Source organism: Ovis canadensis, chromosome 2, assembly GCF_042477335.2.
Source record: "Ovis canadensis isolate MfBH-ARS-UI-01 breed Bighorn chromosome 2, ARS-UI_OviCan_v2, whole genome shotgun sequence".
NCBI lineage: Eukaryota > Metazoa > Chordata > Mammalia > Artiodactyla > Bovidae > Ovis > Ovis canadensis.
Window position 1 is genome coordinate 53,750,907 of NC_091246.1, and position 16,715 is coordinate 53,767,621.

The 16,715-nt window shown below is 39.3% G+C and overlaps 1 protein-coding gene across 3 annotated transcripts in view; it reads right to left on the reverse strand.

Moving 5' to 3' along the window:
• The window catches only part of UNC13B (unc-13 homolog B), a 227,442-nt gene that overhangs the window by 155,108 nt on the left and 55,619 nt on the right, over nt 1-16,715 (reverse strand). For all 3 annotated transcript variants that reach the window (XM_069576256.1, XM_069576259.1, XM_069576257.1), the window contains exons 4-6: nt 11,359-11,476; nt 10,154-10,277; nt 4,550-4,623 (exon numbers count right to left, since the gene is read on the reverse strand). In XM_069576256.1, the coding sequence (XP_069432357.1) occupies nt 4,550-4,623; nt 10,154-10,277; nt 11,359-11,476 (316 nt within the window). The remainder of the gene's footprint in view (nt 1-4,549; nt 4,624-10,153; nt 10,278-11,358; nt 11,477-16,715) is intronic.

Sequence of the window (16,715 nt, forward strand, 5' to 3'; positions counted from 1 at the left end):
TGAATATCTATTATAAGCCAATGTACATAGACAGAAAGTAGATTAGTGGTTACCTAGGTCTGAGAAGGATACTCCCAGGATTAGAGTATAATAGCTAAGGGCACAGGGCTTCTTACAGGGCAATGAAAATGCTCTAAAATTGTGATAAATGTACAACTCTGAATATACTAAAATCTACTAAATGTGGTAACTATATGCTATGTGAACTGCATTTTATAAAAAAAAAAAAAACAGGGAGGCCTAGGAACAGATGAAGAAAACAAACTCAGTGAGCGCCATATACTAGAAGAGAAGCAGAAAGCAAAAAACTCAAGAGTTGAAACTATAGACCAAGAACCATCATTTCTACAACTTGGAAAATTCTACAATTGTGTATGCTACATTTTGGGGTTTTTTTTTTTTAATCGTTTTAACCCCTTCATCTGATTCTACATAAAGTAAAGCCTGTAAAATAAAAAATGCAATGCATCTCTTTACTAGGAAAACAAAGATCAAAGTTTTGAAAACTGTATAGTACTCCACATGCAGGGTTTGGGAAAAGAGAAATACAAAGGGTAAAGTGAATATAACGATAGAGTGGATTTTGGCATTTACCAAGGGGAGAAGGCAGACTGAAGCTTTCAATGAAGAAAATTTAGGGTGCTGGCTTGGATATGAGAAAAGTTATGCAGCTTTAATAACAGAAAGCCTACTAAGGATTTAGATAAGGTAAAGAAAAACCCTGAAAAGAGTAGTTCACACTTGTCCCACTTCTTCATCTTTGAGTTAACTCATTGTGGGTTGAATTGTGTCCTTCAAAAAGACATGTTGTGGGGACGTCCCTGGTGGTCCAGTGGCTAAAACTCCACACTCCCAATGCAGAGGCCCTGAGTTCAATCCCTGGTCAGGGAACTAGATCCCACATGCAGTAACTAAGACTTGGCACAATCAAATAAATATTTTTTTAAAAGAAAGATATTTTGTGAACTCCTAAGCCTCAGTACTTACGAATGCAACCTTATTTGGAAATAGACTCCCTGCAGATGTAATCAAGTTAATCCAATGACTACTATCCCCAAAAAATGAATGGAAGTTTGAATATAGATACAAAAAGAGAGACTATTTTATGAGGCCAGGCAGACAACACAGGAAGGCATGTAACAATGGAGACAGAGACTGAAATAATGTGTTTGATAAGCAAAGGAACAGCAAAGGCTGCTAGGAAGCACCAGAAACTAGAAGAGAAGCATGGAACGGCTTCTTCCCAAAGCCTCCAGGAGAAATTGATCCCACCAAAACTGATGTCAGAATTTCAGCCTCCAGAACTGCATGAGAAAATATATTTCTGTTATTGTAGGTCACCCAGTATGTGTTACTTTGTTTTGGCAGCCCTGGGAAACCAACAGACTCATCAAATCACTCTCGGTGATACTTCATACTGTCAAGAATTTCCGCCTTAAAACTATTTTTCTTTGTTCTGAAAACCTTTTCTGGTTCTCTGGAGGAAGGCATGGCATCTCACTCCAGTACTCTTGCCTGGAAAATCCCTTGGACAGAGGAGCCTGGTGGGCCATGGTCCATAGGGTCGCAAAGAGTCAGACAACTGAAGTGACAGCACGCACTCTCTTTTAGGCAGCTCTTCCTCAGACTTCCTTGTTTCTCAAGATTCTATCTTTGATGTTTCCCAAAGTTTTGTCTCCATTCTTCAATACTCTTTCTACATACTTTACCTGAGTCTGTTTTTCTATTCTTATGACTTCAATTGCTACAAATATGTTAATAAATCCAAACTCTATGCCTGACTTCATCCAATCCTGAGCTTCAGATTCTGTCAGGAGGTTGCTTACCAGTCATTTCCACAAAAATATACCCTCGCACTCCAAATTCTAAAGGAAATCATATACAATGGAGAAAAGATAATCTCTTTAACAAGTGGTGCTGGGAAAACTGGTCAACCACTTGTAAAAGAATGAAACTAGAACACTTTCTAACACCATACACAAAAATAAACTCAAAATGGATTAAAGATCTAAATGTTAAGACCAGAAACTATAAAACTCTTAGAGGAGAACATATGCAAAACACTCTCTGACATAAATCACAGCAGGATCCTCTATGACCCACCTCCCAGAATACTAGAAATAGAAGCAAAAATAAGCAAATAGGATCTAATTAAAATTAAAAGCTTCTGCACAACAAAGGAAACTACAGCAAGGTGAAAAGACAGCCTTCAGAATGGGAGAAAATAATAGCAAATGAAGCAACTGACAAACAACTAATCTCAAAAATATACAAGCAACTCCTGCAGCTCAATTTCAGAAAAATAAACGACCCAAGCAAAAAATGGGCCAAAGAACTAAACAGACATTTCTCCAAAGAAGACATACAGATCGCTAACAAACACATGAAAAGATGCTCAACATCACTTATTATCAGAGAAATGCAAATCAAAACCACAATGAAGTACCATTTCACGCCAGTCAAAATGGCTGTGATCTAAAAGTCTACAAGCAATAAATGCTGGAGAGGGTGTGGAGAAAAGGGAACCCTCTTACACTGTTGGTGGGGATGCAAACTAGTGCAGCCACTATGGAGAACAGTGTGGAGATTCCTTAAAACACTGGAAATAGAACTCCCTTATGACCCAGCAATCCCACTTCTGGGCATACACACCAAAGAAACCAGAATTGAAAGAGACACATGTACCCCAATGTTCATCACAGCACTGTTTGTAATAGCCAGGACATGGAAGCAACCTAGATGTCCATCAGCAGATAAATGAATAAGAAAGCTTACACAATGGAGTATTACTCAGCCATTAAAAAGAATACATTTGAATCAGTTCTAATGAGGTGGATAAAACTGGAGCCTATTATACAGAGTGAGTGAAGTGAAGCCGCTCAGTCGTGTCCGACTCTTTGCGACCCCATGAGCTGTAGCCTACCAGGCTCCTCTGTCCATGGGATTTTTCAGGCAATAGTCCTGGAGTGGATTGCCATTTCCTTCTCCAGGGGATCTTCCCAACCCAGGGATCGAACCCGGGTCTCCTGCATTGTAGACAGACGCTTTACCGTCTGAGCCACCAGGGAGTATATATACAGAGTGAAGTAAGCCAGAAAGAAAAACACCAATACAGTATACTAACACATACATATGGAATTTAGAAAGATGGTAACGATATGCGAGACAGCAAAAGACACAGATGTATAGAACAGTCTTTTGGACTCTGTGGGAGAGGGAGAGGGTGGGATGATTTGGGGGGATGGCATTGAAACATGTATAATATCATATAAGAAATGAATCGCCAGTCCAGGTTTGATACAGGATGCTTGAGGCTGGTGCACTGGGACGACCCGGAGGGATGGTATGGGGAGGGAGGTGGGAGGGGGGTTTAGGATGAGGAACATGTGTACGCTAGTGGTGGATTCATGTTGATGTGTGGCAGAACCAATACAATATTGTAAAGTAATTAGCTCCAATTAAAATAAATAAATTTAAGTTTTAAACAAGAAATACAAAAAAATAATAATAAAATAAAGGAAATCAACCCTGAATATTCACTGGAAGGACTGGTGCTGAAGCTAAAATGCCAATACTTTGGCCACCTGATGTGAAGAACTGACTCATTGGAAAAGATCCTGATGCTGGGAAAGATTGAAGGCAGGACGAGAAGGGGCAACAGAGGATGAGATAGTTGCATGGCATCACCAACTCAATGGACATGAGTTTGAGCAAGCTCTGGGAGTTGGTGAAGGACAGGGAAGCCTGGCATACTACAGTGCATGGGGTCTCAGAGTCGGAATTGACTTAGAGACTCAAAAACAACAACAACTCCAAATTCTACCTCTGTCTAATAAGACAAATGCTCTAACAGCCCAGCATGTCCTAAGTAAAAAACTTACCTTTTCCCTCTACTACCACCAACAAAAACATTCCCCGTTCCTAATGGCCCAGACTGAGCTGACTGTGTTCTATTCTGTGCACCAAACTCATCTCTGGAAATAAGTTAGGACAGCGGAACTAAGCAATGCGGTAGTCCAAACAGCAGCACGTAAATAAGGATACATATCCAAAAATCTGGGAATGAGCTGGAAAAAAGCCTTCCCCATCTGTGTCGCAAGAGGACAGATTCCCTAGTATAAGCTTGCTCCCCAACAGTCTAGAGTCAGACTAGTGCCAATTCAGCCACTTCTGGGGAACAATGGGAAGAAAAGAAAAAATGGATAGATCTTTCCAATAACAGGCAATCTTCTAGCTACGTTGTTTTCTTTAATACAGTTTAAATTCTTTCATTCTTTAGTATGTTCCCGAGTCACTCCCTTGAAGTGTTCTAAACAGACACTCTTCACATTGTAAGTTTCCCTGGTGGCTCAGCTGGTAAAGAATCTGCCTGCAACGCAGGAGACCCTGGTTCAATTGCTGGGTCGGGAAGATCCACTGGATAAGGGATGGGCTACCCACTCCGGTATTCTGGCCTGGAGAATTCTGTGGACTGTAGAGTCCATGGGGTCACAAAGAGTCAGACACGACTGAGTGACTTCCACTTTCACATTGTAAAAACAATTCCTACCTCATTGTCAGGTCCCAAGGCATTGATTTGCTCCAATTTGTAGGTCCAATATCTAGCTTCCTCTTCTGGGATATCTATCAGAAAAAAAGAAGCCACATTACCAGGTTAATAATTTAATCATAGGTAGATAATACTTTATTAAATGATCTAAGTTAGAAGGGTGGTAGTGATGGACTAATTTTACATGTTCTTGCCATGAACATTATCTTGAATCTTCACAAAAGCTGAAATAATATATCATTATTCCCATCGGATCAGAAGACTTAAAATCATGCAGATGTCAATAAGACCCAGAGCAATTATAAATTCAACATAGTTGCTATTAAAAATCCCAGTTTTTTTGGCAGAAATACGAATGTTCATAGCAACATTATTCACAATAGTTAAAATGTGGAAGCGACCCAAGTATCCATCAATGAATGAATAGATAAACAAAATGTGATATACACATACTAGGAAATACTATTCAGCCTTAAAAAGCAAGGAAATTGTGATATATGCTACAACATAGGTAAACCTTGAGGATACTAGGCTAAGTGAAATAAACCAGTTACACACAAAAAAGCCAAGTGCTCTTTGATTCCACTTATACAAGGTACTTAGAGTAGTCAAATCAGAGACAAAAAGAATGGCAGTTGCCAGGGGCTAGGGGCAGAGGAGAATGGGGAGTTATTGTTTACTGGGCAGAAAGCTTTAGTTTTGCAAGATGAAAAGAGCTATGGATATGAATAGTGGTGACAGCTGCCCAACATTATGAATGTATTCACACTGCTGAACTGTATAATTTAAATGGCTGAGGTACTTAATTTTATGTTATGTGTATTCTACCACAACAAAAAAAAAAGAGCAAAGAAAAATGATACACATAGCCTTTTTCTATATATTTAAGATTGAATATAACAACTTCCAAAAAATGAAACATCTTTTAAAAACATCAAATATCCATATATTCAGCACAAAAGAGAAACCAGTCTGAGACAAAATATGGATCAGGTCAGCTTTGGTGACATTTAAACAGGTACACTTTCTAGTAGTCCACAAGAAGGAATCAAATACAGCCCTTGTCCTTCCTAGGCAAAATTTCACCTCCTTCCCCTCAAACTACTTACTCTTCAGCAACTGGTGACACTATTTCAAAGTCTTACAATAAAACCTTCAAGTAATTTACTACCTAATTTGTTCAGCACTCCCCATCCATAAAATAGTGTACTCTGCATGCGTTAAAAGGAAGTGAGGGGGAGGCAGGGCTGCTGTGCTGCAGGTCTGTATGTTCTGATGTAAAACAATTCACCACGATACATACACTGCTAAGTAGAAAACAGCAAAGGACAGCGGATGTGTTAGAATATGTACTATTTGTGTTTTCAAAAGGAGATGGGATTTAAATATATGCTTATAGATTCAAAGACTGAGCCTGGAAAGATCCACAAGTATTAACTGTAGTAGCCTATAACGAAGAAAGGTAACTGATTTGTGAGGGAGACCTAATTTTTACTGGGTAGTTTTTACACCATGGTACATGTATTACTGCCTCACTGCTCAAAATAGTTTTAAGAAGAACAAATATAGAGCTACAAGGATGGTTATTGCAGTACTATTTAATAGTACAAACTTAGAACAACCAAAGTACCCAACAAGAGGAGTGGTTAAATATATATTAGTTTAAATTAAAAGCCCAGGCTCTGGAGCCAAATCATCTCAAAATTAACTTTACCACTTAACTACCCAAATGATCTCAGGCAAAAGATTTAAATACTTTGTGCCTCTGTTTCCTCATCTCTGAAATGGAACTAATAGTTGGGTCTACCTCAGAGGACTAAAGTGAAGATTAAATGAGATAACATATGTAAATGCTTAATGGCACCCCACTCCAGTACTCTTGCCTGCAAAATCCCATGGATGGAGGAGCCTGGTGTGCTGCAGTCCATGGGGTCGCTGAGAGTTGGACACAACTCAGTGACTTCACTTTCACTTTTCACTTTCATGCATTGGAGAAGTAAATGGCAACCCACTCCAGTGTTCTTGCCTGGAGAATCCCAGGGACAGCGGAGCCTGGTGGGCTGCTGTCTCTGGGGTCGCACAGAGTCGGACACGACTGAAGTGACTTAGCAGCAGCAGCAGCAGCAGGATACACCCACAGGCACACAGTTACTGATCAACAAATGCTATTTTTACTATTATTGTGCATTCATACACTGAAACACATTTTATATAACATTAATATTATAATTATGTAATTAGTATATAAAACAGCTCAAAATAATATACAGTGCCATTTTATAGGAAAAACTGTATACCTATATTGAAAAAACACAATATGTAAAAAAAATCTAGTAAATGAGATTGTAAGAAATCTTTGTCTTTTTGTACACCTGTATTTTCTGCACTTACAATATGATTTTAAAAACTAAAAGTTAGCATTTTTAAAAGATGATGGTATAAAATTTAATAGAATATTTCATAGGTTTCTGAATTATCCAAAGGAAAATTCCTTTGCTGAAATATGGCATGCTACAAGCCAAACTCTTCCTTAAGAAGGACCCTTTAAGTTTTTAAAAACTATATCCCAAACATGGTTATCACAGAGACAAAACCGTATTAGCACATTTACATCAACTCACAAAGACACTTATCTGAGATTCTACCTTAATGTTTATTCAAAAAAATTAATTGGGCACCTATTATGTGCCAAGCAAATACTATAGATACCAAAATAAACTATCCAAGTGTTCTCATGAAATAAAATCTAGAAAGAAATGTATATTTCTCCCTATGACACAATATAATGATGCAGTTTTGAAAGAGGAATGCTTGCTTAAAATGCAATGAGAACTGGACTGACCAATTTCTACCATGACAGTGTGAGGAGCTCCACAGATCTAGAGAAACTGAACATACTTTTTAAAAATACCATTTAAAGTCAAAATTAAAACTGAAAAAAGAGGTGGCAAGAATACACAGAAAGAAAGAAAGTTGCTCAGTCGTGTCCGACTCTTTGCGACCCCATGGACTGTAGCCTTCCAGGCTCTTCCGTCCATGGGATTTTCCAGGCAAGAATACTGGAGTGGGTTGCCATTTCCTTCTCCAGGGAATCTTCCTGACCCAGGGATTGAACCCGGGCCTCCCGCGTTGTAGGCAGACACTTTATCATCTGAGCCACCAGGGAAGTCAGGAATACACAGAAGAACTATAAAAAAAAAACCATCTTAATGACCCAGATAACCACAATGGTGTGATCACTCACCTAGAACAGACATCCTGAAGTGTGAAGTTAAGTGGGCCTTAGGTAGCATCATTAGAAACAAAGCTACTGGAGGTGGTGGAATTCCAGCTGAGCTATTTCAAATCCTAAAAGATGATGCTGTGAAAGTGCTACACTCAATATGCCAGCATATTTGGAAAACACAGAGTGGCCACAGGACTCAAAAAGGTCAGTTTTCATTCCAATCCCAAAGAAAGGCAATGCCAAAGAATGCTCAAACTACTGCACAATTGCACTCATCTCACACACTAGTAAAGTAATGCTCAAAATTCTCCAAGATAGGCTTCACAGTACGTGACCTGAGAACTTTCACATCTTCAAGCTGGATTTAGAGCAGGCAGAGGAACTAGAGATCAAATTGAGAACATCTGGTGAATCATAGAAAAAGCAAGAGAATTCCAGAAACACACCTGCTTCACTGACTACACTAAAGCCTTTGACTGTGTGTCACAACAAGCTGCAGAAAATTCTTCAAGAGATGGGAATACCTTAATTGCTTCCTGAGAAATCTGTATGTAGGTCAAGAAGCAACAGTTAGAACTGCACATGGAATAATGGACTGGTTCCAAATTGGGAAAGGAGTACAACTGCTTATTTAACTTATATGTAAAATACATCATGCGAAATGTGGAGCTGGATAAAGCACAAGCTGCAATCAACTGTAGGGAGAATTATCAATAACCTCAGATATGCAGATGATACCACCCTTATAGCAGAAAGTGAAGAGGAAGTAAAGAGCCTTTTGATGAAACTTAAAGAGGAGAGTGGAAAAGTTGGAGGACAGGGAGGCCTGGCATGCTGCAGTCCATAGGGTCACAAAGAGTCAGACACGACTGAGCAACTGAACTGAACTGAAAGTCTCTAGAAATGGTCCTAAGAGATATTCAAGAAAATCAACTACAACTTTAAGTGGTGTATTTGAACCAAGATCCCTCCCCACCCACCCCGCTCCCAATTCAACATGACAAACTCCATTCCAGACTGGGTACAGCTAAGAACACAGCACTAAGAATACAAGCAACTAAGCTATAAGCAAGAATCCAACTGTTTTTCTCTTCACCTGAAACTAGGCCTACAGATATGCAAGAAAGTCTTCCTTTCTGTTTTTTGTAAAGTAATAGTTGTTCTGAGTTTATTATTTCTGAGCTTATTGGAAAATCATGCCATTTTTGCTCAAATCACCAGAAGGTACAAGATAAAAACAGACTGATGATATCTGCAACAACAAGAGTATACATGAATATCAGTAAACAGTCAAAATTAAAACTGAAAAAAGTTAAAATTAAATTAAACAAGATACCAATGTTTAAAAATTGGGAAGTTACAAAATGCTGGCAAAGATGTGCAGAAAAAAGACACTTGAAACATAGTTGGTAGGAATATAAACTGGCACAATCCTTTTTTGTTTAACACAAGCAACTTGGCAGTACTATGAAAAGTAACAATGAACATATCTTTTTATCTATTCTTTAAACGCTACTTTAAGGAATTTCTCTTAGACTCATAAATGGGTACAGATAAAGCTGTTCATTATAGCAGCATATATATTTAAAAAAAAACTGGAAACCACCTACATGTCAATCAATAAATGACTACAAAAGAAAAAGGACTGCTTAATTTATGATATAAAGAAACTACTGAGATCAGCAAGATAGATAAGTATAACATGAAATGATGTCCAAGATAACATGCTTTATACAACACTATCACTAGTGTGATATATCACTATCACTAGTATATATACTACATAAAGTATGACCGAAATTTGTCAAACTAAATTTCTAGAGAAGAAATTTCTTATGGCTAGACCAAGACACAAGCAAGTCAACAGTTTATTTCTGGGGAATGCAAAAGAGGTCAAAGGAAGCAGGAAGAGAGACTTAACTTTTTATCCATATACATTCCCATACTATCTAAATTTTTACAATGAATATGTATTTTTATGTGATTTTTTAAAATTACTATTCTATTAGTGCTACTTTAACATTTAAATTGACAAATCATAGGGTATATATTAACTTCAAGACAATAAATGTGAAAATATTATCAAAAGAATAAGTCACTGATATTCTCTGACAAGTATTTCATAAGTCATCATAAGAAACAGTTAATAAGAAACTAGATGACTTGAAAAGAATGCTTTTAGTGTGGACTCTTTAATGAGCAACATTCTAGACTTTACTTCGCACATACCCGAGCTCGGTGTTACAGGGAAGAGAACAGAAAACAGAATGCCCTGAAGGAGAACAGCTGACAAAAGACACAGTAATAAAACAACTAGAAACAACTTCAAACAGCTTTAAATGTAAAAAGTATCAAATGGTTTTTTAAATCGGACTCACCAAAAGGCAACTCAAATCTTGTATCAAGCAAAATTTTATGGGGAGTTGGGTTTTTAGTTCCACAGATTTCATCATCTTTCATTAATGTCTCTGCCTCCAATGTGGACCATTCCCCAGGCCCCTCCTAGAAAATAGAGATCTAAGATTAAACTTCACTCTTTCAGGACCCTCTCTTGGTTAAAGGCCCAAGTGTTTTTCTCTCATTTTCCCTGTCAGAGAGCTTCTGAGGGCCACTCACATATCCTAATGAGGCAAACACACCAGAGTCGCACCACCTGCCTCTGCTGTGGGTGGCTTCTGTCCCACCCTCTCTGGTGGGAAGGCAGTTTTCACTGTGCTCAGCCTTCTGCCAGCCCACCAGGGATAGAATTTCCAGAGCACTAAACTCAAAAACAAGGCATCCCCATGGATCAATATTTAATTTGTATGATTCTTAATGACTATGTCACTTAATGTACCACTACTTCTAATTGCTAAAGAGCTAGTAACATCACTAGTTAAGCTGACCTGAATTGGGGCCACAGTGAAAATATTCAAAGTCAGTGACACAGGAAATGATGCTGAGTTACATTCTCATCTGGTGAAATGCGGTAGAAATTCAGTGTTGAAAACACTGTATGAAGTCAAGTGTGAATACCAATTGCCAAACCTGTAGTTCCTTAAACTCTATTAGGTCAATAAGTAGAAGGAGGAAGACTGAAATCAGGTCCCTAGAATCGGTGACTCAAAGAGCTGGCTAACAAAGTTTGATGGGACTCTTCGCAGAACAGTGTCTTAGAAGAAATTCAGAAGCCACAGTTTTCCTAGATTGACCAATCTCTCGCTCTCTCATTCTCTCTCTCTCACACACACACACTCTCTCTCTCTCTCCTTTTCCCCTTCCCTCGCACTCCCCTCCTTCACCCTGCCAATCCCACACACACCCCTACCACCATGCACGGAGTACACAGAGGGGCGAACTACCTGACAAGGCTAAAAAGGTACTCTGGCATCCCTGAGTTCAGTCACAGGGCAGAGGGAAGGCCAGACTGAAATAAAATCTCCTGAACCTCTGGGTGACGTTAGGAATAAGCAGGTATTATGTCCTGGTTAGAAACGGGACAGAAAAATCTGAAATATATGGACAAACATTAGCTGAATGGAGCTAGGGTGAGGAGAAGCAAGGGCTAGAGCCATACCTCCAAAGGGGCAGTGCATTGACTGACCTCATCCGACTGACGAATCGTCTTCAGTGCAATCCACACAGTTCCCACCATGGTGTCCCAGATCAGTCCTTTGTTCCATACTTCCACACTTAGACCCAGGTCCAGGCGACTAATCTCACTAAAGGAAAGAAGAAAGCCCTTTTTTTAGAAACCAAGTAATATAAAAGAAATAGTGATATCTGTTTTGCTAAACCTCATCAGGATCCTGTCATTAGGAAAAAATCAAAATGTCCCAGATGCTTCAACCATTCTCTATGTTCCTAGACACATACATACAGAAAGTTTCCTCTGTCAATCTGTCCCTCCTCCCTTGGAGCTACAATCATGGGTAGACTAACAGTTTCACAAGAAGAATGAGAGCATTACTGCCAGCAATATCTGCATAGTCTCTGAACTTAAGCAATAATTTCATGTTTTATTATAATACTAGCACGGCCCCCAAGTTATACCTCTGGACAAAATGTGGTCCACTGGAGAAGGGAATGGCAAACCATTCAGTATTCTTGTTTTGCTAAACCTCATCAGGATCCTGTCATCAGGAAAAAAATCAAAATGTCCCAGATGCTTCAACCATCCTCTATGGTCCTAGACACATAAGTAGGTATGCACAGAAAGTTTCCTCTGTCAATCTGTCCCTCCTCCCTTGGAGCTACAATCATGGGTAGACTAACACAGTTTCACAAGAAGAATGAGAGCATTACTGCCAGCAGTATCTGCATACAGTCTCTGAACTTAAGCAATAATTTCATATGTTTTATTATAATACTAGCACTGCCCCCAAGTTATACCTCTGGACAAAATGTGGTCCACTGGAGAAGGGAATGGCAAACCATTCAGTATTATTGCCTTGAGAACACCATGAACAGTATGAAAAGGCAAAAAGATAGGACACTGAAAGATGAACTCCCCAGGTTGGTAGGTACCCAATATGCTACTGGAGATCAGTAGAGAAATAACTCCAGAAAGAATGAAGAGATGGATCGAAAACAAAAACAACACCCAGTTGTGGATGGGACTGGTGACAGAAGCAAAGCCCGATGATGCTGTGAAGAGCAATACTGCATAGGAACCTGGAATGTTAAGTCGATGAACAAGGCAAATCGGAAGTGGTCAAACAGAAAGTGTCAAGAATGAACATCGATGTTTTAGGAATCAGCAAACTAAAATGGACTGGAATGGGTGAATTTAACTCATGACCATTATATCTACTACTGTGGGCAAGAATCCCTTAGAAGAAATGGAGTAGCCATCATAGTCAACAAAAGAGTCTGAAATGCAGTACTTGGATGCAATCTTAAAAATAACAGAATGATCTCTGTTCGTTTCCAAGGAAAACCATTCAATATCACAGTAATCCAAGTCTATGACCTGCCCAATAATTCTGAAGAAGCTGAAATTGAATGGTTCTATGAAGACTTACAAGACCTTCTAGAATTAACATCCAAAAAAGATGTCCTTTTCATTATAGGGGACTGGAATGCAAAAGTAAGAAGTCAAGAAACACCTGAAGTAACAGGCAAATTTGGCTTTGGAGTACAAAATGAAGCAGGGCAAAGGCTAACAGAGCTTTGCCAAGAGTACGCACTGGTCATAGCAAACACCCTCTTCCAACAACACAAGAGAAGAATACACATGGACATCACCAGATGGTCAATACTGAAATCAGACTGATTACATTCTTTGCAGCCAAAGATGGAGAAGCTCTATACAGTCAGCAAAAACAAGACTGGGAGCTGACTGTGGCTCAGATCATGAACTTTTTATTGCCAAACTCAGACTTAAAATGAAGAAAGTAGAGAAAACCACTAGACCATTCAGGTATGACCTAAATCAAATCCCTTACGATTATACAGTGGAAATGAGAAACAGATTCAAGGGATTAGATCTGATAGACAAAGTGCGTGATGAACTACAGATGGAGGTTCGTGACACTGTACAAGAGACAGGGATAAAGACCATCTCCAAGAAAAAGAAATGCAAAAAAGCAAAATGGCTGTCTGAGGAGGCCTTACAAATAGCTGTGAAAAGAAGAGAAGCAAAAAGCAAATACCCATTTGAATGCAGAGTTCCAAAGAATAGTTAAGGAGAGATAAAAAAGCCTTCCTCGGCGATCAGTGTAAAGAAATAGAGGAAAACAATAGAATGGGAAAGACCAGAGATCTCTTCAAGAAAATCAGAGATATCAACAGAACATTTCATGCAAAGATGGGCACAATAAAGGACAGAAATGGTATGGAACTAACAGAAGCAGAAGATATTAAGAAGTGGGGTCAAGAATACACAGAAAAACAAAAAAATACAAAATAGATCTTCACGACCCAGATAATCACGATGGTGTGATAACTCACCTAGAGCCAGACATCCTGGAATGTGAAGCCAAGTGGGCCTTAGGAAGCATCACTACGAACAAAGCTAGTGGAGGTGAAGGAATTCCAGTTGAGCTATTTCAAATCCTGAAAGATGATGCTGTGAAAGTGCTACACTCAATATGCCAGCATATTTGGAAAACTCAGCAGTGGCCACAGGTCTGGAAAAGGTCAGTTTTCATTCCAATCCCAAAGAAAGGCAATGCCAAAGAATGCTCAAACTACTGCACAATTGCACTCATCTCACACTAGTAAAGTAATGCTCAAAATTCTCTAAGCCAGGCTTTAGCAAAACGTGAACTGTGAACTTCCAGATGTCCAAGCTGGATTTAGAAAAGGCAGAGGAACCAGAAATCAAATTGCCAACATCCAGTGAATCATAGAAAAAGCAAGAGAGTTCCAGAAAAACATCTACTTCTGCTTTATTGACTGTGCCAAAGCCTTTGACTATGTGGATCACAACAAACTGTGGAAAATTCTGAAAGAGATGGGAATACCAGACCACCTGACCTGCCTCTTGAGAAATTTCTATGACGGTCAGGAAGCAACAGTTAGAACTGGACATGGAACAACAGACTGCTTCCAAACAGGGAAAGGAGTACATCAAGGTGGTATATTGTCACCCTGGTTATTTAACTTATATGCAGAGTACATCATGAGAAATGCTGGGCTGGAGGAAGCATAAGCTGCAATCAAGATTGCTGGGGGAAATATCAATAACCTCAGATATGCAGATGACACCATTCTTAAGGCTGAAAGAGAAGAACTAAAGATCCTCTTGATGAAAGTGAAAGAGGAGAGTGGAAAAGTTTGCTTAAAACTCAACATTCAGAAAACAAGATCACGGCATCTAGTCCCATCACTTCATGGCAAATAGGTGGGGAAACAATGGAAACAGTGACAGACTTTATTTTGGGGGGCTCCAAAATCACTGCAGATGGCGACTGCAGCCATGAAATTAAAAGACGCTTACTCCTTGATAGAAAATTTATGACCAACCTTGACAGCATATTAAAAAGCAGAGACATTACTTTGCCAAAAAAGGTCCGTCTAGGCAAAGCTATGGTTTTTCCAGTAGTCATGTATGGATGTGAGAGTTGCACTATAAAGGAAGCTGAGCGCTGAAGAATTGATCCTTTGAACTGTGATGTTGGAAAAGACTCTTGAGAGTTCCTTGGGCTGTAAGGAGATCCAACCAGTCCCTCCTAAAGGAAATCAGTCCTGAATGTTCATGGAAGAACTGATGCTGAAGCTGAAACCCCAATACTTTGGCCACCTGATATGAAAAAATGACTCATTGGAAAAGAGCCTGATGCTGGGAAAGATTGAAGGTGGGAGGAGAAGGGGACGACAGAAGACGAGAAGGTTGGATGGCATCACCGACTCAATGGACACGAATTTGAGTAAACTCCAGGAGTTGGTGATGGACAGGGAGGCCTGGCTTGCTGCAGTCCACGGGGTCGCAAAGAGTCGGATACGACTAAGTGACTGAACTGAACTGAACTGACAGGAATCTTTGAGGAAAAAGCAAGGCTTCTTTACCAGATATATGAACGGGAGTCGAAGAAAAAGTAAAAGGGCCCCTGAGAACATCTAATCCTGTTGGGAACATGGGGTGAGGCAAGTGAGGGACGCTAGAGTGTGCTAGCTCACACTAGTCAGTCCCTGCAGAGCCCAGTAGTCATTATCAGTTAAAGCAGGCACTGTTACTTATAAATGAAATGATCACAAGATAACAATAAACACAATGATTTTCCTATAATAATAACTAGGAAAAACTATTTGAAAAGAAACTAGAAAGAGCCAGACGATAACTAAGCAGAAGCAAGCGTCATATATGGAAGAATATCAGTTAGGAAAGGCTAACTCAAAAATAATTACGGACTTAAGATGAAACAAGCAAACCCTTATGTTAACACTAAAAAACATTCTCTAGAAAGCTCCTATGGAAGCACAGATTTATTTGCGGGGGAAATGTAAGAAAGATGAGAAAAGGCCAATTCCAGCAGGAAAAGCACAATGGAATTCTTAGAAAAACAACAGCTATTCATCAAGTGAAGTTTTTCTTTTTTTTTTAACTTTTTATTTTTTTACTTTACGATACTGTATTGGTTTTGCCATACATTGACATGAATCCACCACAGGTGTACATGAGTTCCCAACCCTGAACCCCCTTCCCACCACCCTCCCCATCATCACGTGAAGTTTTGAGTGTGTGCTTGAGAGAGAGCTTGGCTTCCCTATTGTACTATTAAGATACATATTCTTAGATTCACTAGTTTGGGATGTGGCATTATAGCTGTAAAATTCATATCAAGCATATTGAAGACAAGTAAAGCAGAGAAAATTTGCCCTTTTTATGTAAATAGAACAGAATAGAAAAGAACTGAGTTCAATTTTTTCATTTAATATAATTTCCCTGAGCATATACAATACATATGCCTTGGTACTTTGGGAAAGACACACAATACAGGACCCAGTTCCTCTCTCGAGAAACTTCCAAGCTATCTGGAGAGCTGTTCAAAACCAAAAAGTAGGTGACTATACCCAGTTACTATGTTAGGGCATTCACCATGGGGAAAGGTAGCTTTTGCACACCATTTCATTCAGCCTAATTAGCTGATCAGCCTTGGAAAATAAATCTAACAATCCCAAATCTTTTGAATTTAAAAAAGAAAACTTACTTAGGGATATATATAATATCCTCCGAGAAAGTCCTAAATAGCATCTCAAGTGTGTGAAAAGTTGGTGTCAGTCACTCAGTTGTGTCTGAATTTTTGCTATCCCATGGACTGTAGCCCACGAGGCTCCCCTGTCCATGGGATTTCTCAGGCAAGAATATTAGAGTGGTTAGCCATTCCCTTCTCCAGGGGATCTTCCTGATCCAGGGATAGAACCTGTGTCTCCTGTATCGCAGGCAGATTCTTTACCATCTGAGCCACCAGGGAAGCCCCATTTCAAGCCAACAGCTAAAAAAAAAAAAAAAAAAAA